Source organism: Hemitrygon akajei, chromosome 4 (assembly GCF_048418815.1).
Source record: "Hemitrygon akajei chromosome 4, sHemAka1.3, whole genome shotgun sequence".
Lineage (NCBI taxonomy): Eukaryota > Metazoa > Chordata > Chondrichthyes > Myliobatiformes > Dasyatidae > Hemitrygon > Hemitrygon akajei.
Window position 1 is genome coordinate 118,743,079 of NC_133127.1, and position 26,257 is coordinate 118,769,335.

The 26,257-nt window shown below is 41.7% G+C and overlaps 1 protein-coding gene across 1 annotated transcript in view; it reads right to left on the minus strand.

Moving 5' to 3' along the window:
* The window catches only part of arglu1b (arginine and glutamate rich 1b), a 71,554-nt gene extending 47,261 nt beyond the window's left edge, over positions 1 to 24,293 (minus strand). The window contains exon 1 of the mRNA XM_073043198.1: positions 23,751 to 24,293. Within this exon, the coding sequence (XP_072899299.1) occupies positions 23,751 to 24,055 (305 nt within the window). The 5' untranslated portion in view covers positions 24,056 to 24,293. The remainder of the gene's footprint in view (positions 1 to 23,750) is intronic.
* Positions 24,294 to 26,257: the final 1,964 nt, after the last annotated feature.

Sequence of the window (26,257 nt, forward strand, 5' to 3'; positions counted from 1 at the left end):
CCTAATTCTGCTCCTATGTGTTATAGTTTTAATGCTACTTCTCGATGCTTTTTTTTATACCAGTTACTTTTTTCAGCACAAATGTCATAAGGGAACCACATATGGACTTCACTATGCACCCGTTACTGTCAATGAAAACTGAGCTGAAGTTTGTGGAGCAAAAACAAGTTTTCATCTCCAAACTGTTGTAGGGGAAAGAATAGTGAAGCCTAGTAAATAATAAATAGTGATGTGGATTGTGATATTATGATAACAGGGAACCATAGCCATATCCTAGAAGTAGAGACATGGAATGTTAGCAGTGATTACCTCCAAGGTTCATGAGTTTTGTTATGTTACAGCGTGCATCTATTGTAATAGAAAATTGGATTTACTGTTAGACCTGTGGACAATTATATTACTCTGTAATCAGGATCTAGTCCATTACCTAATTAAATCTTGCTGTAGCCACTATTCTGTTATCAAAATGTAGTTTTACTGGTAATCTCATCAAATGAGAATGTAAAAGCTCTATCACATTCAGATCAGCTTTGTCTGGCCTCCTGGTGCACAACAGTTTTTAAATAAACATAAAGTACACTGCAGATGCTGTGGTCAAATCAACACATACAAACAAGCTGCCCGACCTGCTGAGTTCATCCAGCTTGTTTGTACGTGTTGAGTTTTTAAATAAATCACCATTATTTCAAACACAAACCCAGTGTGATCTTTCAGCTTACTCCTACAAAACTCAAAAACAAGCTCCCAAATGGAATGAGTGTACAACAAAAGTAGCAGAGGATTTGTATCTGCAAGGAATTGGATGTATATCAGTGAAGTCTCATCAGAAATACAATTCCTTCTATAACTTCCTCCAATTTTACAATTTTTATAGATACTTGCTCCAACTGAATTTGTAACCTAAGCAACCCAAGTTCAGTTGTTCCACCACTTTGCATTATGAGATCCCAAGCTTTGAAATTCCCTTCCGTATCTTATGTATTATTTAATATCTTCCATATCTTCCCTTCTATTTCTGCTTCCTTTAACCAAGACCTAACAATGCATTTTTAATGATAATAATAACCCATGAAAAGCCTAGATGCAAACTGTTCTAAATATATTAATGTATATGGTATATTTTCATTTGCATTAGGTGCAACCTAACCACATCTTCGAACTCCCTCTTTCAAGTATACAAGGTAAAACGTATCTATTCTGCATGTAAATCACATCCACATCAAGTCTCATCAAACCCAACAGAAACTGCCTACAGATAACAACTATGAAAGGTAACAACTATGGAAAAGAGTACAGTCGACATCTCAGCCCAAAACATCGACTGTACTCTTAACGTAGATGCTACCTGGTGAAGTATTCTATATAAAGTTAATGTTAAGAATTCCAAATCAAAAATAATGAGATAATGTAAACAGATATTTTATGACTTTATTACCAAGAAAACAAACAACAATCTAAAAAATAGTTGCAAATCAAGAAATGGAAGAGAGAAACTCAGAAATCATCACCAGTGAAACAGTACCATGTAGCATGTGCCAGAGCTACATGCCCATAGATCCTGATGCATTTTACGTCAGGGCTTAATACTACCTTAAAAATAGCTTTGAGATAGTAGATTATTAGGTTTTAATTTTCTGTAATTGGGAAAGGTTCCATTAATTTAGAAAATAGCAAATGTGACTACTCAAAAATAGAGACAACAAAAAACTATAGGGCATTAAATTTAACATCTGACGTTGGGAAAATTAAGCAGTTATTAATGTAAACTTTATTGCAGGTGCATTGTTGATTTCAAGGTGAAATCAGCCAAGTTCAACACAGACTTGAAATGATGTTTATTGGATATCTTTGAAGAAACATGTTCTGTGGATGTTTCAGATTTAGATTTCTAGAAGGCATCTGGTAAGACACTACATTAAGTGATAAAACACAGAACAGTATAGCCAGTATGGCTCTAGGCACATAATGTTGTGACCACCTTTTTACTTCACAATCAAATTGACACTTCCCTCCTATACAGCCTATCAGCCTCCATTTTTCCTTCATCCAAGTACCTATCTGGTTTCTAAAGGTTGTTATAGCGGGGTGGTTGTGGGGGGTAAGCTCCTACCACCACTTAAATGCTCCCAGTAGCATGCATCTCAAATAGTCTTTGACAACCAAGTCCAGCTCCTGGCCTTCACATGTGGCTCAGTTACTAACCCCTGTGGAAACATTTCTACTGACAGGAGAAGGAGCAAAGGCAGGTTCCTGGAGTCTTAAAACCAGTTGCTTTGGGCAGATGTATCTCATCAGCTGTGACTGACAGCTCTTCTAGAAGGAAAACTCTAATCTCAAACCTCTACTGCTTTAAGGCTATAACCACTCACAGGGAAGGCTCTGAAGGTAAACCCTGAGGAAAAATGTGGAGCTGCTGGAGTTCCTAAGGCAGTCCTTTATTGAGTTCAATGCTGACTGGCAACTCCTGCGACACTGCTGATGCTGTATCACTCTATGCCTTTCCTTTGAATTCATCAGTTGCATGGAGAGGGGAAGGCTGCTCTTTATGGTCAACTGCGAGCCAACGGAGAGCCTCAGTGTACCTATCTAAAAGTGTTAAATGTCCCTAATGCATCAGCCTCTACCACCAACCTTAGTAGTGTCTTCCAGGTACTAAGCACTCTTGATAATTAAAAAAATTGGAAAGTAAAGCTCATAGTGCAGGAGTCACAGGACTGCTGAAGGGTCTTGGCCCGAAACATCAACTGTACTCTTTTCCATAGATCCTGCCTGGGCTGTTGAGTTCCTCCAGTATTTTGTGTGTGTGTTGCTTGTGTAACCCCCGGGTCACCTCAGGCTCGCTCAGCTCGTTCTCATCTAGGAGGAGCAGCCTTCGGCCCCGCCAAACTGGGTAATCAGCTGGTGTGGATGCTGTGTGATGTCCCTACCTCGTCCAAAAACAGACAGTACACCATATGCAATTAAATGAGTACAATTTATAAAGATTACTATAACTAAGTGATTAATAACGATACAGTATATATGAAGGAAAAGAAAATAAAGAAAAGGGGCCAACTTATCAAAGTCCAAACCACTTCGTGCACAACCATTGGAGCTCAATTACTGAAGTCTTCTGGCCACCATTCGATCCCCTCTGAACTCCTCGACTTGCAGCTCAGGACCACCCGAAGTGGTCAACCAAGCACATCTATCTTCGTCTCCTCTCCTTGGGGTACATCTTGGCTTCAGACCCCTGCTTGGGGTCCATTCCTCGGCCAGTTTACAGCATCACGTCCTCTCTCTCTCACCCCCTCGCGCCAACTCCCCTAAAGCCCGCCAACAATAGCTTACAGACTCAGAAGAAAGAACAACATTAATCCCAATTGGTTAAAAAAAGGAATACAATTCTCATTATCAGTAAATTTTAACCCAAGCAAGCTTCCAGCACTCCCTTGCAACAAAGAAGCATTCCTACTTTAACAAAACAAAGAAGCCATTTTGATTTACACAGTAACAAAGAAAAAGAAGAAACCTCCCTTTACACTCTCCCCCCACCAAATAAAAGTCATGTCCTCATGACTATTAAATAACTCGCCCACTCTTCCTGCCAACACAAACCCTAACCCAGGCACAAACAGTGACATTTCCTCCCCACACAGTAAACCTCACGCCCTGTTCCTCAGGCGCTAAATAGGCCAACTTATCTGGGAGTTTCCTAACCCTCAGAGACCTCTGTACCCCCTCACCTAAACCCTTCAGGCTCGGACACAACTGGGGATACCTCGGGCCCACTACCAACTCCTCTCTCAGCCTCTCACTCATGCCCCCCACTGCACACAGCTAACCCTCCCTACTACACCTGACTCAGTGGGAGAAGGGCCAAAGGTCTCTTCCTCAATCGAGGGAAAGTCAGCAAAAGGCAGCATGTACCACACATCCAGCACATCATCCATCGAATCTGTATTCTTCCTCATTTCTGCAATTGGTAGCTGCTGTTTGATCTTCTCTAAACAGAAACACGTGGCCTGCACTGCTCCTGCAGTCTCTTCAGCCTCCTGCAATTGAGATATCAGCTTCTTCTCTGGCCCCTGCAACTCTCGCCACAGGCTCAGCAGTTCTGACTCACGCGTCCCAGCCATCTCAATCTGGGACCCAGTTACTCCACTAGCTTCTTCCACCCCGACCTGAAAAGCAGCAGTTAAAGATTGGACAGCCTCTAGTTCAGTATTCACTGCACTTATCTCCAGCTTTTTCTTCCTCATGACTTCTTCCAGATCAACTTTCTCCAGTCTCTCTGTCTTCATTTCAAACTTGATTCCGTAGAGACAGTCACTCACGAGCTGCGACCTCCGCCAGCCCTGGCACGTGTCCAGAAAACACTTTAACTCTGTAGTTCTCAGCCGCTCCTGCAACAACCTCACTTCATATTCTCCGGAGGCAAATCCAAATACCAAGAGGTCATCCACATATGCCAAAACTCCAAACGCCTCCACATCCCCCATGGTCATCCACATCCAACATGCCCTGCGGGAAGGTTGCAAGGGCTCCGGATATGCCCTGTGGCATCTTTTCGGACCGGAAGACTCCTAGGGAACTTTTCACGGCCGTCTTCTCCTTGTCGGCCCCACTCATCGGGATCTGGCAACATCCACTCCTCAGATCCAGCACCTTCACACCACTCAGATAGGCCATCGCCTCTTCAGCCCTCAGGGCCATATAATCCACACACACGCTGCCTACGTCTTCCACAGCTTCAGGGGCCAGTTGCCGCAACCTCTCTCTCACCGAGGTGTCTTCAGCGGTCAACTCCCCTCCCTTGTGGTATTTCGCAGCGTCCACAAAGAGGGTCTCACCCTCAGATACTTGCCCCAGGCCGTACTATCACCAGCTCTTGTTTGAATTCGGTATCGGCCCAATGCTGCTACACACGTCCGCACAAGCAGCTTGAAACTCTCAATGCATCAACAATGCCTACAAACAGCTCTCACCCGCCTCCTCCGGGCAGGCCCCCAAGCGCACCAGCAGGATATTGGTTCTCTCCAGAACCGAAACACTGCCCGTCTCAACAGTGTCCGGACACATCAGCATTAACGATTCACGAACCTCAGTCACCTTCACATTTGCCTCTAAGAACTCCATTTTCACTGACCAACAACCGTCGTCTGGATAATCATCGGCACTAGTACCCCAAATCTCCAGTGCCCTCAATGTCGTCAACGGTAAATGCTTCCAATAACGGTTATAAAACAAACTGTACAGCAACTTAACCGGCGCCCCAGTGCCGAGGATGGCTTTAACTTGACTTCCGTCCATCCGTAACACCTGTGCGCGTGGTCCCTCTAAGCCTTCAGGAATAGGGTCTGTTCCTTTCGGGAGTTCCTTGGTACATTGCTGGGAACGTGCTCCCCCAGAGACCCCAAGCCGTTCCCCCACTGGGCCTCCTCTAAGTTTCCCGACACCTCTCGGATCAACTGAACAACTGAGGGAGGAGCTGATCCCCTTGACAGATCCCCTTGGCACCGCAAGCAATTTATCTGCCCCCCTAGCCAAAAGGGATACCCTAAAAACTTTCCACCAATCTCCTGCCACGGATATGGTAAGCCCCCCAGCTGCGGCATTTGACTTCCAGTTGAACCACATGCATTTTCCCACACTTTCACATAACTGACAGCTGTCACCCCTAGGTAATTGTACCCGACAGTTCTAACAACGCCACCAGCCCGCTTACTCAAACTTCCAACCAATTCCTGTCGCTTTCCTTCAGCCAAGCACTGCCACTCACCCAACAACTGAAAGGTCCGCTCCGCCCACACCTCCGCCCCTTTAGGGCTGGACATTACTCCAACAACCGGCGGAACATCCCAACCTGTCACTCCTCACGCTCCGAACAGTACGGACAACCCATGGTCCCACCACCATTTTGTCAGCGCTAGTCTGAACTCGAACAACGACCTCCGGGCTACCACCAGCAGCCACCCCACCCAACACACATGCAGTGATAACCAGCAATCACACACCCGCAAAGGCACACCAGCTCTTCGCCGCAGACATAATTTAAAGAGGGCGATCACACAGCTTCCGCAGAAATCAATCCCGGACGAGCACCCCACAATGTAACCCCCTGGGTCGCCTCAGGCTTGCTCAGCTCGTTCTCGTCTAGGGGGAGCAGCCTTCGGCCCCGCCAAACTGGGTAATCAGCTGGTGTGGATACAGTGTGATGTCCCTGCCTCGCCCAAAAACAGACAGTACACCATATGCGATTAAATGAGTACAATTTATAAAGATTACTATAACTAAGTGATTAATAACGATACAGTATATATGAAGGAAAAGAAAATAAAGAAAAGGGGCCAACTTATCAAAGTCCAAACCACTTCGTGCACAACCATTGGAGCTCAATTACTGAAGTCTTCTAGCCACCATTCGATCCCCTCTGAACTCCTCGACTTGCAGCTCAGGACCACCCGAAGTGGTCAACCAAGCACATCTATCTTCGTCTCCTCTCCTTGGGGTACATCCTGGCTTCAGACCCCTGCTTGGGGTCCGTTCCTCGCTCAGTTTACAGCATCGCGTCCTCTCTCTCACCCCCTCGCGCCAACTCCCCTAAAGCCCGCCAACAATAGCTTACAGACTTCTTACAGAAGAAAGAAATACATTAATCCCAATTGGTTAACAAAGGAATACAATTCTCGTTATCAGTAAATTTTAACCCAAGCAAGCTTCCAGCACTCCCTTGCAACAAAGAAGCATTCCTACTTTAACAAAACAAAGAAGCCATTTTGATTTACACAGTAACAAAAAGAAACCTCCCTTTACACTTGGATTTCCAACATTTGCAGATTTTCTCGTTTGTAGATACATTAATTCGATTCAGAAATGTGAGAAGAATCTTCATTTTCACATGAGAAAGTGGCTTAGTGCAAGATTTACAAATAGAACGTATGCAAGTACAACAAAGACATCCGTTAGTCTCGTGAGACCATGGATTTGCGCCTTGGAAGGTTTCCAGGGCGCAGGCCTGGGCAGGGTTGTACGGGAGACCGGCAGTTACCCAAGCTGCAAGCCTCCCCCTCTCCATGCCACCGATGTTGTCCAAGGGAAGGGCACTAGGACCCAAGCAGCTTGGCACCAGTGTCATCGCAGAGCAATGTGTTGTTGCTCAAGGACACCACACGCTGCCTCAGCTGAGGCTTGAACAAGTGACCTTCAGATCACTAGACCGATGCCTTATCCACTAGGCCAAGCACCAACACAAGTACAACAAATAATTAGGAAAATCAATAGAATGCTATCATTTATCAGTCAGGAAATGAATTTCCATTAAGATATGTACCTGTTAAAAGGCTTTGGTGAGACCTCATCTGGATTCAGGTTTCTTTATTTAGGGTGTTGACATGTTGGAAACTTTTCAGAAAAAGATTACTAAAGTGATTTTTGCTTTTATGATGAAAGGTTGGACTATGCTTCTATCTATTCCGGATTAGAAGAGTAAAAGGTGACTTAATTGAAATATACAAGATCCTGGGGAGGCTTCTCAGGGTGGATGTGGATTATTTCTCCAAGGCTCATGTGTCTTTTTGAACTCTTCCACAGATTATAGTGAAAGCAGATCTTTTGAATAATTTCAAGGCAATGGATGGATTCTTGTTAAGCACATGAGTGAAGGGTTACTGGGTATAGGCAGGAACACAATGAAGTTACAGTCATAAACACAAGAGAATGCAGTTGCAGAAAATCTACAGCAACACACAAAATGCTAGAGGAACTCAGCTCGTCAGGCAGCATTGATGGATGGGAATAAACACGATGCTTCAAGCTGAGACCCCACGTCAGAACTTGGAGCAAAATCTGAAATAAGAAAGTAGGAGGGGAAAAAGCAAGGAGGGGAGGGAGAAATATAGTAAGAGTAAGGAGAAATAGAGATATCTATGTTAATGCTGTCAGGTTGGAGACTACCCACATGGAATATGAGGTGTTGCTTCTCCAACCTGAGTTTGGCCTTATCATGGCAGTAGATGAGGCCATGGACAGATATGACAGAATGGAAATAGGAAGTTGAACTGAAATTGGTAGCCACCAGGAGAATGTGGTGGATAGAGCAAAGGGTGCTCGACAGAGCAGTCCCCAATCTGCAATGGGTCTCACCACTGGAGAAGGGGCTGCATTCGAAGCACCATACAATAGATGACCCCAACAGACCCACAGGTGAAGTATCGCCAACACATGGAAGTACTGTTTGGACCCTGAATGGTGGTGAGAGAGGAGGGGCAGGGGCAGGTGCAGCACGTCATGTTTGCAGTACTAAGTGCCAGAAGGGAAATCAGTGAGGAGAGTAAAGTGGACAGGGAAGTCATGTAGAGCAATCCATACTGAAAGCAGAGAAGGGGAGGTGGGGGAAAGATGTGTTTAGTGGTAATATCTTATTGGAGATGATGGAAGTAATAGTGTTAAATTAATGTTGGTGAACCCAGTGTAAAGTACTGGAGATAGATGATGCAATCTGAAGCAAACTAAATGGTCTAACTGCTCACTAAAGCATACAGAGAAACAGTTAATGTGTGAAACTAATCATATATCACATGATGAAAGATCATTGACCTAAACCATTAATTTTCCCTCACCATGGATTCTGTCTAACTTGAGCAACTTTTAAACAATGATATTGTAAATGAACAGTTTGTAACTAACTTAAACAAAACTCAACAGTTTTCCATATCAGAAAAGTTTTTTCAGCAAGTAGTGTTCCTGCAAACCTACCCAACCCAGCTGCACACTATATTGTGGACCTAAAGCACCTGAAGTCTATTGATCAGGCCCAAAGCGGCATAGGCCTAATTTACATAATGGCAAAGAGCAACCGAGAAGGATTTGACAGAAAACAAAGCTCACTAATTGTCAATGACAGTAAAAACAGAATTGAATATATATACTGCATGTGCAGACATACATGTACATTAACAAACATACACACTATACATACAGTGGCATGCAAAAGTTTGAGCACCCCGGTCAAAATTTCTGTTTCTGCTAAGCTAGTAAAAGATGACCTGATTTCCAAAAGGCATAAAGTTAAAGATGACGTATTTCTTTAATATTTTAAGCAAGATTACTTTTTTATTTCCATCTTTTACAGTTTCAAAATAACAAAAAAAGGAAAAGGGGCCGAAGCAAATGTTTGGGCACCCTGTATGGTCAATACTTAGTAACACCCCCTTTGGCAAGTGTCACAGCTTGTAAATGCTTTCTGTAACCAGCTAAGAGTCTTTCAATTCTCGTTTGGGGGATTTTCGCCCATTCTTCCTTGCAAAAGGCTTTTAGTTCTGTGAGATTCTTGGGCCGTCTTGCATGCACTGCTCTTTTGAGGTCGATCCACAGATTTTCAATGTTTAGGTTGGGGGACTGTGAGGGCCATGGCAAATCCTTCAGCTTGCGCCTCTTGAAGTAGTCCATTGTGGATTTTGAGGTGTGTTTAGGATCATTATTCTGTTATAGAAGCCATCCTCTTTTTATTTCAGCTTTTTTACAGATGGTGTGATGTCTGCTTCCAGAATTTGCTGGTATTTAATTGCATTCTTCCCTCCCAGAGAAATGTTCCCCGTGCCACTGGCTGCAATACAAGCCCAAAGCATGATCGATCCACCCCCGTGCTTAACAGTTGGAGAGGTGCTCTTTTCATGAAATTCTGCACCCTTATATTTCCCCAAACACATCATTGCGGCCAAAAGGTTCTACTTTAACTTCATCAGTCCACAGGACTTGTTTCCCAACTGCATCAGGCTAGTTTAGATGGTCCTTTGCAAACTTCTGACGCTGAATTTTGTGGTAAGGACGCAGGAAAGGTTTTCCTCTGATGACTCCTCCACAAAGGTCATATTTGTGCAGGTGTCGCTGCACAGCAGAACAGTGCACCACCACTCCAGAGTCCGCTAAATCTTCCTGAAGGTCTTTTGCAGTCAAATGGGGATTTTGATTTGCCTTTCTAGCAATCCTATGAGCAGCTCTCTCGGAAAGTTTTCTTAGTCTTCCAGACCTCAACTTGATCTCCACCGTTCAACTGTCATTTCTTAATTACATTACAAACTGAGGAAACGGCTACCTGAAAACGCTTTGCTATCTTCTTATAGCCTTCTTCTGCTTTGTGGGCATCATTTATTTTAATTTTCAGTGTGCTAGGCAGCTGCTTAGAGGAGCTCATGGCTGCTGATTGTTGGGACAAGGCTTGAAGAGTCAGGATATCTATAAAGCTTTGAAATTTGCATCACCTGGCCTTTCCTAACGATGACTGTGAACAAGCCATAGCCCTAACAAACTAATTAAGGTCTGAGACCTTGGTAAAAGTTATCTGAGAGCTCAAATCTCTTGGGGTGCCCAAACTTTTGCATGGCGCTCCTTTCCTTTTTTTCCCACTCTAAAATTGTACAAAACAAAAATAATACACCAATCTTGCTTAAAATGTTGAAAAGAATGTTTCATCTTTTAACTTTATGACTTTGGAGATCAGTTCATCTTCTACTCACTTAACTATTCACAGTAACAGAAATTTTGACCAGGGGTGCACAAACTTTTGCATGCCACTGTATATTAACATCATCAGTATGCACCATGTCGTATGACATGGGCAATCACTGTCTATGACTATGATTGTTTTTGGCAAATTCTACAGAAGTGGTTTGACACTGCTTTCTTCTAGTAGTAAACTGAGAATATTAAAAATGCCACAAAAAACACAAAAAAAACAGCATAAAAATAGAAAATTCTCTTCATCCCTTTTTATCCTTTTCTAAACTCCATCCTGAGCAATCCCAAGCCCAGCCATGAAAGGAGGGTTGGGCATGGGGCTGGTAACCCCAGCCCATAAAAAACACAGAAACATCAACAGAAGCTCCAAAGATGTCATCCCTGGGAAAGGAAGGATACACTAAGAAGACGAGCAACAGCCGAGGACAACTTGAAAGATGGTCTTAGGACAGAGGACTCTGGTGAGCTGTTATTGACAGCCTATGCCTTAGTAGGGGTGATGGGCTTAAGTAAGTAATCCTTTTCTAAAGTCTACAGTTCTTAATGAAATCACACAGCAGGTAGACCCTGCTCCAGGATGCACACAATGCAGATCCAAAAGCATAAATCCTATGAAATGTTGGCAAGATCCAGATCACTGTTGTTAAATCTTCAGGAATAAATGCTGGAGCCTCAAACTCACTGAAAAATAGTATTTAAGAAATGTTGAAAGTTCCATGGAAAGCAGTATTTCCAGTAAAACCAGATTAATGCTGTAATTTCAAGACTACTACCCATGTCACATACGGGTGGTTTAGTGATATCAGCACTAGACTTCCAGGTGAATGGTCTCAAATCTGGCCAGCCCCTTACACTCTTTCCACCCGTGCTGGGTTGAGTGTTGGACTAGCAATTTGGCCTTGTAAAAACAGAAAAATGCTAAAGAAACTGCATAAGATGCCGCCCAAAGCCGCAAGGCGTGAAAAAGAGCAACAATAACCCATGTCACATACTAGTATCTAAGAAATAGATACAGAATGCAATTCAATATGTGGCTAAGGTGCCAGTTTCAGCAGGCACTTGTACAAACAAGATGGCTTCCATCTGAATTAGAGGGAGCTAATCTCTTCACTGGAAGATTAAGAGGGTCTAAGCTAGAGTGGCAGAGGGATGGGACCACAGCAGTAGGGCAACACTAGGATTGAAGCAAAGAAAAACAGTAAAAAAGACTGAAAGGAAGGACAGCAAGGGACAGGCTAATAAACATGGTGGACCCAGCTGAAAGGTATTTATTTCAACACTAGGGATAAGGGGGAAGAACTTGGAATTATGATATTGTTGCCAGTAAAGAGATCTGGCAGTGTGAGGGACAGGACAGGCAGCTCCAAGCTGCTGGGTTTCATTCTCTTAAATGTGACAATGAAGAGGTTACTTCAGAGATGGGGGAGTTGCACTACCAATAAAGAAAGAGTTCAACAGCAGTATTGAGGACACTGGAGGACTCATCCACAGTGGAAATTTGAATGGAGCTCTGAAATAAGAGTATATAAGCTGATGGGAGTCACCCTCCCCATACTGGTTAATAGCCACTGAGAGGAGGAGGAGATGGAGGTAAAAACATGCAGATAATGGAAAGGTGCAGAAACAACAGGGTTGCCATAGTAGGGGATTTTTAACACCCCCAGCATTAAATAGAACTTCCTTATTTCAAGAGGCTTAGATAGGACAGGATCTCTTCAGCGTACCCAAGAGAGTTTCTTAGAACAGTTTGTGGAGAGTCCAACTACAGGAGAAAGCACACTGGACCTGGTTTTGAAAAACGAGCCAGACCAGGTGACAGACCTGAAAGTGGATGAACACTGTGGGACTAGTGACCTCAATTCACTGTTTTAAGATAGTCATGAATAAGGATAACTGTAGATCTTGAGAAGGTACTAAATTGGGGGAAGGCAAATTACAACATAACAAGACAGGAGCTAAAGGGGTACTGACTGACAGCTGCTGCTGTCAGGCAAGTCGATGTCTGACAAAAGGGAGCTGATTAGAGTTCACGATTAGCATGTTCCAACAAAGATGGTAAGGGTAAGGGAGCCTTGGATGACCCAAGAGGTCTAAATTTAGACAGGAAGAAAAAGGAAGCACAACTAATGTCTAGGAAGCTAAAATCAGACCGGGCTCTTGTAGAATATAAAGACAGCAGCAAAGTGATCAAGCAGGTGATTAGGAAAGCCAAAAGAGGGCGTGAAATGTCCTTAGTGAGCAAGATACAGAGAATCCTAATAAATGCTTTACTTATATTAGATAACTAAGGAGAGGGTAAGCCTGTTCAAGGATAAAGAAAGGAATTTGTTCTTGTACTCAAGAGGAAGTGGTCAGTATTTACTGATGAAGGTAGTGAAAGCAGTGTAGGGCATGCTAATATACTGGGAAATTCTGAAATTGAGAGGAGGTACTGCTGAGTCTTCTGAAAACATGGATAACTCCCTAAGAAAGGAAATAGGGATAATGCAGGCCAGTATGCCTCACTTCAGTGGTAGGGAAGCTATTGGAGATGATATTAAGTATAACATTTTATGTATTTGGAAAGGCATGGCCTGCTTCGTGACAGTCAGCATGGCTTTGTGCAGAGCAAGCTTAATAAACTTGATCAAGTTTTTTTTCTAAGTTCCAAAAGAACCTTGATGAGGGTAAGGTAGTGAATGTTATCTATATGGACTTAGTAAAGCATTTGATAAGGTCATTCATCATAGGCTGATTCAAAGATAAAGATTCACAGGGTCCAGAGTGAATTGCAAGTTTGGATTTGGAACTGGCTTGCTCATAGAAGACAGAGTAGGGGTGGAAGTTTGTTATTCTAACTGAAGGTCTGTGATCAGTGCTGGGACCTCTGCTGCTTATAATTTAAGTGAAAATGTAGATGGGTGGATTACCAAGTTTGCAGATGGCACCAAGATTGGTGGAGATGTGGACTGTGTGAAGGACTATATACAAGAAAAGCAGGACATAAATCAGTTACAGATATGGGCAAAGAAGTGGCAGATAGAGTTTAACCCGAGAAAGTGTGAAATGCTGCACTTTGGGGAGTCAAATGAAAGGAGAAGTCATCACAAACAAGAGAAAATCTGCAGATGTTGGAAACTGGAGCAACACACAAAATGCTAGAGGAATTCTGCAGGCCAAACAGCATTTATGGAAAAGAGTACAGTCAATGTTTCGGGCCAAGACCCTTGGGCAGGACCTGCTGCTTGTAATTTGAATGAAAATGCAATGGGTGGATTATCAAGTTCCTGCCGAAGGTTTTCGGCCTAAAACGTCAACTGTACTTTTTTCCCCACAGATGCTGCCTGGCTTGCTGAGTTCCTCCAGCATTTTGTGTGTGTTGCGAAGGAAAAATCATAGTCAGTAAACTCATTACTAGTGCTGAGGAGTGGCTATGTAAGTGGATAAGTTGGTAAAGAAGATTGCCTTCATTGGTAGAGATGTCTGGTATAAGAGTAAGGAAACATCTATGTTAGATCACACTTGAAGGAAAGATAGGAACAACATGCAGAATAGGTTTACCAAGATGCTGTCGTGATTACAAGCTATGAGTTATAAAGTTAAGCAAACCTGTGTTGTTCTCTCTGGAGCATCACAGGGTTAGGAGAGACCTAGTAGAGGTTTTTTTTAAGAATTCTGTGGACAGACAGAGTAGTCAGCCAGAATCTTTTCCCAGAGCAGAAATGTCAAAAACCAGATAATATACTTTTAAGGTTAAAAGGCAGAAGTTTAATGGTGATGTGAGGGGCAAATTTTCTTTTGTGTTTTTTTTTTAAACAGAGAGTGGTGGCTGCCTAGAATAGGTTACCAGGGGAACAGGCAGCTGTTAGAATTTAAGAGGCTTTTAGACAGACACATGAATATGAAGGGAACTTGGGAGGATATGGATGATACATAGGACATCTACCGGTAGTATAAATTGGAATAAAAATTGGCACAACATTGTAGGCTGAATGGCTTATCCATTGCTGTAGTGTTCTATGTTCTAATATATCAAACTATACTAAAAACTTATTGAAAATATACGGTTAAATTGTGAAAATATTCTGCTACTCCAACGTTTAAAAAAATTTCATGAATCATGTATGTGCGACTTTTTCCAAATGGATCCTGGACACTTTAAAGCAGACTTGAGCATCTTGTGAAAATATGTACTAGTGTACTCTAAAAAATATTTGGTCTATCAATTAGTTAAAACCAATCCTAAGAGTAAAAAGCAGTCCTTTCTTCTAACATCATGAAATAATTTTCCCAGGGAAGCAGGCAAATGGACAAAATACACAAAATAAAACCTAAGAAAATCTCCATTACATAAAACGACCAAAACTAGTGCATGAACTCTGTCATCAGAAAGACTGATATGACTATTTTTCTGCAGTCTATTGACATCTTTTTGAAATGTTGCAGATCACACTAATCATCTCAGACTAGATGGTGATCAAATTCAATAAAGAACTTTGCATTAACATTCAATAAGCAATACCATGGTTAAATTTCTCACTATTGACTAGAAATGCAAGTCGAACAAATAAACAAGTATTGCAATGAGTGACAGATTCCACAACTCCCTAAAAAACACTTACAAGTCAAAAGCATGATTAAACACACTATCCAGGCTGAAATGGTCCACTTGACCAGGAGCCTTATTATCTACTTTTTCATTACCAGTACACAGTAACTGATCTAGAAAGTGAACAACAGTTATCTGTCCAAGTTACCCTAGAAGTACCACTAGGGACATTAAAAGTAATAGGTACAAGGAAAGTCCAGGGTGGGCAGGGTTTTTTATTATGTTGGCAACTTTACTGAGGCAGCGAGAAGTACAAGGTAGATTTAAGGGGATTTGGGCCAAATGCAGGCAAATGGGACTAACTCCATCAGAAAACTTGGTTGCACAATTGAGCTGGACTCAAGGGCCATTTTCAAAGTTCTATGACTTAGGGTTTGGTAAGAAATTCAGAACCAAGTATAATAATGTAAAGGCATTAATCTCATGTACCTTGTGAGGGAAAAAACTCATCAATGTGAACCTCTTCCCCATGATCTAACTATATAGCCACAATGTTATGCCCTCCTAAAATTCTGCATATGATAACCAATTGTAGCTCTCAAAATATTTCAAGCTACTCCTTCAAAATCATGATCCTCAATTTTTGGGGATTAAAAAAAGGCAATTTAGCTGATCTGCTTCGAATTGCTCTTCCCTGCATGATTGACCTTTCTTGTTCTGTTTGAGGCCTCCATCAATCAGAGTTGACCTTGGTTATTGCACCCTAGCTGTCTACATACGCAAGCCTGGGCAGTATGATATGGAGAGCAAGCTCCCCCTCTCCAAACATCTGATGAACCCAAAGGAACGGCAGAGACCGATACAGTTTGGTATCAGTGTCGCCGGAATTGCCACTTTCTTGTTACTTCACCCATTTCTATCAGCACACTACACGAATTCTTTATATGTCATTTTCTGCACCAACACAAGGGTATCAAAAGTACAGTTCTCACTACAAAAAAAACAAAAAAATCGTTCCTTCCCATAAATTATCCAGCTGCCCTTAAAGGTATTATTACCTCCTTAATATTTTCACGTGATAGCAAGTTTCACAACAGTACGACTTTGGGCAAAGGCTTTTCTCTTAAAATTTTAGATGTATTTTGTTTTAGTTTATCCTACATTAAATTCAAAGCTAACTGGCATCTCCTGTGATGACGTTGGTGCCAAACTGTATCAGTCTCTGCCGTTCCTTTGGATTCATCAGCTCCATGGAGAGGGGAAGCCTGCTGCATGGGCAGCAACTTGCTCTCCATATTGTACTGCCCTGGCTTGTGCATCGACTTTGACGCAAACAGCTAGAATGCAACATCCATAGTCGACACCAACCAAGGGCCTAAGTATGTTTACAGAATTTGGGCATCAGAGGAAATCCTACACAGGAAAATCCAAAAACCCTTACATCAGTGGTCCTTATCAAAGTTGTTTTCAATTTCATTTGCTGGTCCTTCACAAGATCTCTATCTTGCAAACACCTACCCAAGAGCAGTCTGAGAATACCTTCTTTAGAAGCACTGCAGCAGTTCGAAAAGGTGGTACAAGGTGACCTTAAGGACTTTGAGAAATGGACTATACATGCTGGACTTACCAACAATGCCTAGGTTTTGAAAAAATAAATGAAAATGCAGAGTGGTCCTTCAGCACACACACTTCATCTCTTAACAACCAACTGTATTGATTTGGGAAATGAAGAGGTAAAAGGAGGGAGAATAGAGGAAGTGCAATGACACGGAAAACATTAGATACACATAGACCAGTGTGTCACAAAGGAAACAACCCCCTTCAAAATGCTGAAAGGGACGGGGAACGTATCTGACAGTGAACTCCCATTGGGAGCTAGCTGAAATAGCAAAGGATCATTCATTGAACACAGAGTCAAGTATCATTTACGGAAGGTGGAGGAGAGATATGATTAAGAAAGAAGGAAGCAGTGGACATAGGTAGCTGGCCTAAACCAAGATGGTGAACCCCAGAAAGAGTTAGATATCTGACTGTGATGGTGAGAAAAAGGTGGAAATTGGGATGCAAAAGTGATGAAATTAGAGTACTGCACGAGTAGGAAACAGCACCAATGTAATGGAGAAAAAGTTGAGAGTGGTCTGAGGAAGAAACAAAGACTATTCCATTAAGTTCACCAAATGATATGGCTTGAGCCCATTCAACTGCCTGTATCTACACCTTTGATCTGGAGACCATAAGTGATATTGGCAAAGTTGTTCAATGTGAAGATGAGTTCAGCCAGGCAAATTAATACATTTAAAGCAGTTAAGTCTGCTAGAGGACGAAGCACATGGCCATCAGATGGAGATGCAGAGGGACTGCACATCAGAGAGTCGCTAACCAAAGCAGCAGATGACACCTGAAGTATTATAGATGCAAGTGGGAAGAGAACAGATCAAGGGAGAACAAATGTAGTAAGATCTAACTTCAATATGATAAGAACAGGCTAGAACAATTGATCTATACAGTGAATCCTGATTTGAGAGAGGCTGGGAGGAAAAACTGGAAGCAATGAAGGGAAAATCTGAGGAAATAAGGTGTGGTGACTGCATTAGAGGTATTGGTCTGTTTGATGCAGATCATGATACAGATATAAGGGTGCATTAGAGTTGGTGTTTGGTGCTTTGGCAACAGATTTTGCAGATAAAGGTGTTTAACTACCCTTTATCTGGCATCACCTGTCAGAAAAATTCCCTTTGTTTCACCCACTTACCTCTCCTACTATCTAGGGCAGGGTTTCTCAACTGGAGTTCCAGGGAACCAAGAGGTCACTAGGGGTTCCACAAGAGATCGTGATTTAAAAATCATTTTTTAAACTTGGCGCAACACATGATGCTAGTGTTCGCAGTGGTGGGCAGTGGCCAAGCAGCCCTGTTAACAATCTCACTAGAGAACTCTCAGCCCAGTATGGCAGTGCACAGTAGGACCATGTTTATTTAAGTCCATTCTCAGTTTTTAACATGAGACGAGGTAATTTGGTGAGTGCTGTATTTTCATTCTAAAGAAGGAATGTTTACATGCTGCGACTCAGCTGCTGGCCTGTCGCTTTGCTGTTGTAAACGTTGCAAAAGGTGGATTGCGTAGGTTAGAGGTACCGTAGATTTCGCACTACAGAGCGCACCTGATTAAAAGCCGCAGGCTCTAATTTTAGAAAGAAAATCAATTTTGTACTTGTACAAGCCGCACCGGATTTTAGGCCGCAGGTGTCCCACGTTGTAATATGAGATATTTACACAGAAAGATATTACACGTGAGGATTTTTTAACTTTTAATTAAATCCATATGGTAACATAAACAAATACATATTGCAAATGCTTTTTTTCGAACCGTGCCTGTAACACGGCTACTTTTAAATATACATACGTATCGGTAACACACAAATTACGTTGTGTATACTTTTTTACTGAACAGTGCACGAACAACATTCCAATATCTCCTAACGACTGGTAAAAAAATATATATTGCAGCCTACCAGGAAAAGTTATTGATCGCCTTTAACTTAAAAGCAGCGTTTTCGCGCGGGTCTAATGCCACTCGCCCCCACCTTCCCGTTTATCGCAAACCGGTATTTCCCACAAGACGCGGCGAAACCGGATGTGACGTCATAGTATCCCGGGATGTAGTACAGAAAACAAATATATTTAAAACACTTCTAACTTTAACTAGAAAATACTAACAAATAAATTACTAAGCGAAAATATTATAAACTACCGTAGATGTCGGATTATAAGCCGCTACTTTTTCCCCACATTTTGAACAGCTTTGAACACTGCGGCCTTTACTACGGTGCGGCTAATGCATGATGTTTTTTCATGCCGCCAAAAACATTTTGCCTCGTAACAGTAGACCAATAAAATTGATGAGTAGTTCACAGAGGTCCAATGAAATTGTACGATAAATCAAACGCACTTTCACAATTAAATTATTGTAAATCAGTCATTTGTACTCACCCTCATCAACATGGAAAACACTTGAAGAAAAGCATTGTGCTGCCTTTATGGCAGTTATTTAGTTTATAATATTTTCGCTTAGTAATTCATTTGTTAGTATTTTCTAGTTAAAGTTAGAAGTACTACATCCCGGGATACTATGACGTCACATCCGGTTTCGTCGCGTCTTGTGGGAAATACCGGTTTGCGATAAACGGGAAGGTGGGGGTGAGCGGCATTAGACCCACGCGAAAACGCTGCTTTTAAGTTAAAGGCGATCAATAACTTTTCCTGGTAGGCTGCAGTATATATTTTTTTACCAGTCGTTAGGAGATATTGGAATGTTGTTCGTGCACTGTTCAGTAAAAAAGTATACGCAACGTAATTTGTGTGTTACCGATACGTATGTATATTTAAAAGTAGCCGTGTTACAGGCACGGTTCGAAAAAAAGCATTTGCAATATGTATTTGTTTATGTTACCATATGGATTTAATTAAAAGTTAAAAAATCCTCACGTGTAATATCTTTCTGTGTAAATATCTCATATTACAACGTGGGACACCTGCGGCCTAAAATCCGGTGCGGCTTGTACAAGTACAAAATTGATTTTCTTTCTAAAATTAGAGCCAGCGGCTTTTAATCAGGTGCGCTCTGTAGTGCGAAATCTACGGTAAATAACTGCCATAAAGGCAGCACAATGCTTTTCTTCGAGTGTTTTCCATGTTGATGAGGATGAGTACAAATGACTGATTTACAATAATTTATTTGTGAAAGTGCGCTTGATTTATCGTACAATTTCATTGGACCTCTGTGAACTACTCATCAATTTTATTGGTCTACTGTTACGAGGCAAAATGTTTTTGGCGGCATGAAAAAAAAACATGCATTAGCCGCACCGTAGTAAAGGCCGCAGTGTTCAAAGCTGTTCAAAATGTGGGAAAAAAGTAGCAGCTTATAATCCGGCATCTACGGTAAATTGTATTGTGAAGTTTTCATATTTTTTGTTTTTCTTGTTTAGTTATTTATTATGCTGTTCTTTTTTATACAGCTGTATTTTACAAACATGTCTGATAGTCCAATGTGGTGATATTTGGCAATGGGTTTTACAGGGACTGGTGATCCAAGTTGTCCTATTCCATTGTGCCTTGTCTGTGGCAAACAAATTATAAATGCAGCAATAGCTCCAGCAAAATGGAAAAGACAGTTAACTATAAATCACAGCAATATGGCATGCAAAAATGCTGATTATTTTAAATGGTTATGGAATCTCCAAAGAGAGTAAAACTTTTGTTAAAATCACAGTCAGCAAAAAGGTTCAGGAAGCAAGTTATTTAGTAGAACTTATTACCCAGAAGAGGAAAAGTCACACAGTTGGTGAGAACCTAATAACGCCAGCATATAAAGTTATAGTGGCTAGGACAAGATGCAATTAGAGAAAATGAAAAGGTCTCACTCTCAAACAGTATGATAGTCAATGCACTGATAACGTGTCATATGATGCTGAAGAGATATTGTAATAAACTGATAAACAACAGCTTTTCTAAGAGTCAACTGATTTCACCAATCAAAGTCATGTTGCAGCATTTGTAAGATTAGCAACTGATGGTGAAATTCAAGAAAAAATTTTCTGTTGCAAAGTTGCCTGAAGCAAGCAAATGCCAAGATATATTTAATGTTTTGCCTTCATATCTGTAAACAAAAGGTCTGTGTTGGCATCTGTACTGATGGTGCACTATCAATGGTTGGCTCCATGGGAGATCTTGTTTTTCTTGTTAAAGAAAATCCTAACGTTGTCATAACATACTGCTTTCTTCAGAGAGGTGTTATTGTCAAAAATTCTTGAGAGATGAAATTGAAAAAGGCTGGATGATGCTACAAAGATGGTTAACTTTATTAAACAAAGACCAGTTCACTCGAGAAAGTTTAAAAAACCGTGAAAACCTGGACAAAGAGTACACCAATCTCCTACTACATATAGAAATCTGGTGGCTTAGCAGAAGAGCTCTCAACAGGGTGTTTGAGCTGAAAGGTGAATTGCAGGAGTACTTTCAAGAAAATAGGCCAGATTCTGCTGAGTGCTTTGAAGATGAAGAATGGCTGCAGAATCTAGCCTACTTAGCAGACATTTTTCATCAAATGAATCAGTTGAACAAGGCCCTGAAGAAAATGTTTTGACTTCAAGTGACAAGATTCTTGGATTAAAAGGAAACCGAATCTTTGGAAAAATCATGTTGCAAAAGGAAATCTTGAAGTGCTTCCACTGCTGTTTGGGCTTGAGAGTGAGGAAGAATATCAGTCTCGATTCTTATTGAAAACCACCTGCAAGAATTGCAGAACATAATTGAAAAGTATTTTCCTCCCTTTCAACACAAATGTATGACTGGGTGAGGGACTCTTTCTTTGAATTTTCTGCTCAGCCTGAGAACTTGTCTTTGAGAGAAGAGGAAAAGCTTCCTGAGCTGCAGCCTGATCATGCACTCGAGATTTATTGACCTGCCCCTGGACAAGTTCTGGATTTCTGTGAAAGACCATCCTGCCTTTCATAGGAAATCAATGAACATTTTGCTGCAGTTTTCAACTTCCTACATGCGTGAGCAAGCTTTCTGCTGTTTAACAAGCATCAAGAGCAAGAATAGAAATAGTCTCATTTCAGTTGAAGGTGAAATCCGTGTGCTCTTATCTTAAGTTTGACCCAGAATTGAGTATTTGTGCAGTATTTGCAAAGGTTTCACATTTTAGGTCTATATTTGAGCCTGGCCATGTCTTTTTTTCAAATTCTTGCATAAAATTGTACCTTAGGCTATATTTTTAATCATATTGCTTTCGCTTTATGGTTTTTAGTAACTTTATTATTCAGCACTGTCAATAAATTTTCATGTTGTAAATAGCAATACCTGTAATTAAAATCAATTTACAAACTTTATTTAAATCCATCTAGCCCATCTTTAGAAAAAACAAACCCCTTTTCGGCTTCAGCCTGTTATTTAACAGAAATTTATAATATTTGCCATGAGTTTTTAAAATTTATGAAAGCAAAGGAGATTAATTTCAAGAAAGGTAAGCTCTTAACTACCTGTTTTTTTTCAAGAAAGACTGGCTAAAAATTCATTCTCTACTCAAAAGAGCATTGACAATTATTATATCAACAACTTACTATCATGCCAACGAACTGGGAGCTGTAGATATAATATTTTTTATGCAGGGGTTCCCTGAGATCTGAAAATTATTTCATCCCAGATAGTTTTTTTTTCTTTACACAGATTTCCATCTTGTTGGATTTTTATTTTCTTGAACGATTTTGAAAGATAAAGGAAACACAGTAGAATTCACTGGGAAGGTGGGAGCTTTTGTTATATTCTGTAACATCTGTACATTAATAAAGGAGACTGATGGATCAAAAAGTACCCTACATTTTATGACAAAATCCATTGAATACATAAAAACTTTTGGTACAAAAGTAGGAATATAATGCAATTTCAGGTTGCTTACTACAGAAAGGTTACCAATGACAGAGTGAAGTGCAGATTTATTCAGCATTAGGAAATGAGATAATTCAAATATAACAGATGGCTGAAATAAAACTGAAGCTGATTTTATTATAATACAGGAGATTGCAGAGTAACTTGTGCTGATACTTAAATGCCCTTTTTCAGAATAGAAGGACTTCACTTTACAACAGAAATGAGGAAGAATTTATTTAACTAGAGGGTGGTGGATCTGTGGAATTCTTTGCTACAGATAGTGTCGAGACCAAGTTACTGAATATACTTAAAGCAGAGGTTGATAAGCTCTCGATTAGTAAGGGTGTCAAAGGTTGTGGGAAAAGGCCAGAGAATGGCAATAAGAGGCAAAATAAATCAGCCATGATTGACTGGTGGAGCAGACACAATGGGCCAAATGGCCTGATTCTGCTACACTTTATAGTTTAAACAGGAGCCAGATTGACAGCAGCTCCACAAACTTCTGCAAAGTAATCTATTTGGTCCACAGTAAATAGCCTGCCAATTTATTATTAGGGATGATCTGCTTCCTCAATTTCAGATTATATTATTGCTCATATTTGATTCTCTTAAACTATATCTCTGTTCTGAACATACTAATGTCATTCAAAGAAAACTTCTACATTCACACTTCAAGTTAAAAGGTTATTTTCTTCTTATCATGGGTCAGAGTCAATTATTCTGACACGTGACTAGGGTGACAATCAAGTCATCATTTCTTTATCAAATACCAATACTATTACTCATTTTTGCATTAACTATTCGCAATACCCAAGAAGACATTCTCGTAATGATCACATAGACTGGACAGCAGAGAAGCAGACTGCAATTCGAAAAAGACCTGCCTAAGATATTAGAAAGGATTTCAATAAAACGGCAGTTGGACTATGAATTTGTGGATTTCGGCACGCATAAAAATTAGAAAATAAGCAGCAATACACAGTACCGTCAATTGTTTTTCGTGGTCATATTTACCCACAAATATGACCTTCAGCCAAAACCTGGTGAAGCCTCTAATCTGATTTTCGTTCATTAAGAGGAACAGCCCCCAAACTACCATTTTACAAGGGCCACTTCAGCACCGCTGTGAACCACCACCACTCACACCCCCGAATGGAATCCTCACAAGTCCCTCCCTTCCAAGCCCCACATCATTCAGTACTCAATGCCGAGGCCTAGGTGATAGGCCGTGGGAGTTGAGGGGGGCGGATTGAACGGAGCCCGTGTCTCGGCGCCTTCCCGCCCCGTGCACTCACATCTTACGCTGTCTCTCCAGCTCGGCCTTCTTCTCCTCCTCCTCGCGCTTCTGTTTCTCGTCCAGGCTGCTGCGCTTGCTCAGGTTGCGGCCGAAGATGTCAATGCGCTCGGGAGTGTTACGGCAGCGGGAGCGGGAGCGCGACTCGCGGTTGGTCGCGTGCCGCCGGCTCTTCTTCTCCCGGGACTTGGAGCGCTTTCGCGGCCTCTCCTTGTCCCGCGAGTGCGAGCGCGTCCGCCGCTTGCCGTGCTTGCTGCTCTTGGCGTGTTTGGAGCGCGACGAGCTGCGGCTTCGAGACCTCCCCATGGCCGCCGCCGCGGCCTGCGCTCACTCCCGGGCTACGCTAATGGAGAAGGGAAGCAACCGTGTACTGGACGGCTTCTCCTCGTCTACCGACAGGCGACTACCCACCCTCTCCTGGAACTCCTCTAGCAGATTCACAATTATTCTCCCCCGAAGACCCGGAGACGCTGCAGAAACACACACAAAATGGCGGCCCCTGTAAATATGGAGAATCACCGGCTCCTGCGCCACAATGCACCGCGCTCCCTCCCACTGCAGGTTCCGGAGATTGCCGATTGCCTCCGGAGATTACCGATATCTTCCGGAGATTGGCGAGTGACGCCAACGCGTAGCCAAACGAAAGAAGGGTAGCAGGATGATCCTGCGTAGTACTGTTTGCACCGTCTATTTCCCTGTGCTATACCGATATACCGCAAACCCCATCATTTTAAGAAAGCTAGACATTTCCATTTTCATTTTTCTCCCCTAATCCAAAAGGTCCTATGATGTCATCAACCTTTCCTGTCCAATTTTGGAGTTAAAATCTCCCATGACAAGTTCTATATCCTGAGATTTACATTGCTCATAAGCACTGTAGAGATTGTCAGAAAACTAGTTGATATCCGCATCATTTGTTGGCGTATAGGCTTGGATTATGCTAATGGTAAAAGGGTTTCCCCTTAATTTAACTAAAAGCAGCTGGTTGGATATCAGCCAATATCTCATAAGACATTTTGATACTTGTTTGTTTAAAATAATTCCAACTCCATACATATGCTGTTGACCTCCAGAATACATTGTCAGAGAACAATTCTTAGTGAATTTGTCACTGTCGGTCCATCTAATTTCTGACAGGCCTAAGATATCAACTATCAACCTTTTCATTTAACGTGTTGTCCAACTTTCTGGTAAAGTGTACGGATGTTCCATGTTGCTACCCTTAGCCTTTCCCTATTGCTTATAGTCTCTGGATGACGGTCTGGTGTCACCTGCAGCCCATGACTACCCCTACTGAGTGAGGTGTTGTTCTGTTGATTAGAATCAACCCCTTTCACGCTGTTGTCTGGTTTCCTTCTTTTGTTTCTTTCCATGATTGACTAGGCAGAAATCTCAACAGTGGTTTGCCGTTGCCTTCTGTTGCCGCAGTGCTCATCTAACGAGAGCATTTGACCTCTACTGGTGTTCCCAATTGGGAATCATACACTAGACATCGCCCAACCTTTGCTGTTGTTGTACAAAGACAATCCTCCACCAAAGCTTGGAATCCATTTTTACCAACAAACACATTTCTATGATAACAAGGCTTAGGCTACTAAAACATTACATCTGGTCAAACTTGCTGTATGCTTCCAAAACATGGACTATAACACCAGCACTCCAAAGAAACTTAGAAGCAACAGAAATGTGGTTTCTTAGACGAATGCTTTAAATATCACATAGAGATAGGGTAACTAATGAGACAGTTCTCCAACGTGCCTATACAAAAAGGTCATTAATGAGAACTTTAAATGAGAGAAAACTTAACTTCCTGGACCATGTCATCAGAAAGGGAGAAATAGAACGCCTTATATTACAAGGCCGTATGCCTGGGAAACGTGGAAGCGGAAGGCAAAGAACATATGGGCACTGTGAAAGACCTAACAGATCTAAATGTGTGAGATATCATTGACGCTGTGAGGGATCATTCAATGTGGAGAGCCATGATTGCCCAAGCGTGTAAAACACAAGGCACCTGAAGAAGAAGAGATCTCTGTATGGAATGAAGACAGCGACTAAACCTGGAGGGTACAAACTTTCAAATGCTCATAAATTGAGTGAAGGCGTTTCTTTTCATCTCAGTCCCAGTGGCCTACCCAATAACTGAGACAGTGACTCCTCAGCTAGAGCAAATAGCCTCCTTGCTTCCACCTTTTCGGATCCTGCGAAACAAACTGACCGACGCTGAATATATTCAGCAGGGTATATGTGGAATACGAAGCCGTCAATGTTTGATGCCAAAAGCTGGAATGAAACAAGTTATGCTACAGAGAGGACAGAAAGGATTACAGCTTTGCATTTTGCAATTACATTGCTTTTACACTGCATTTATTTCATAGATTGTGCCAGATTCAAATTTACGTTTATTGACAAAAGCAGACGTACACAGGATATAAATGCCATGAATATTGGCTTTTTGCAGCAGCTGCACAGTACATGACAAATATAAGTTAACCTAAAGTGAAAACC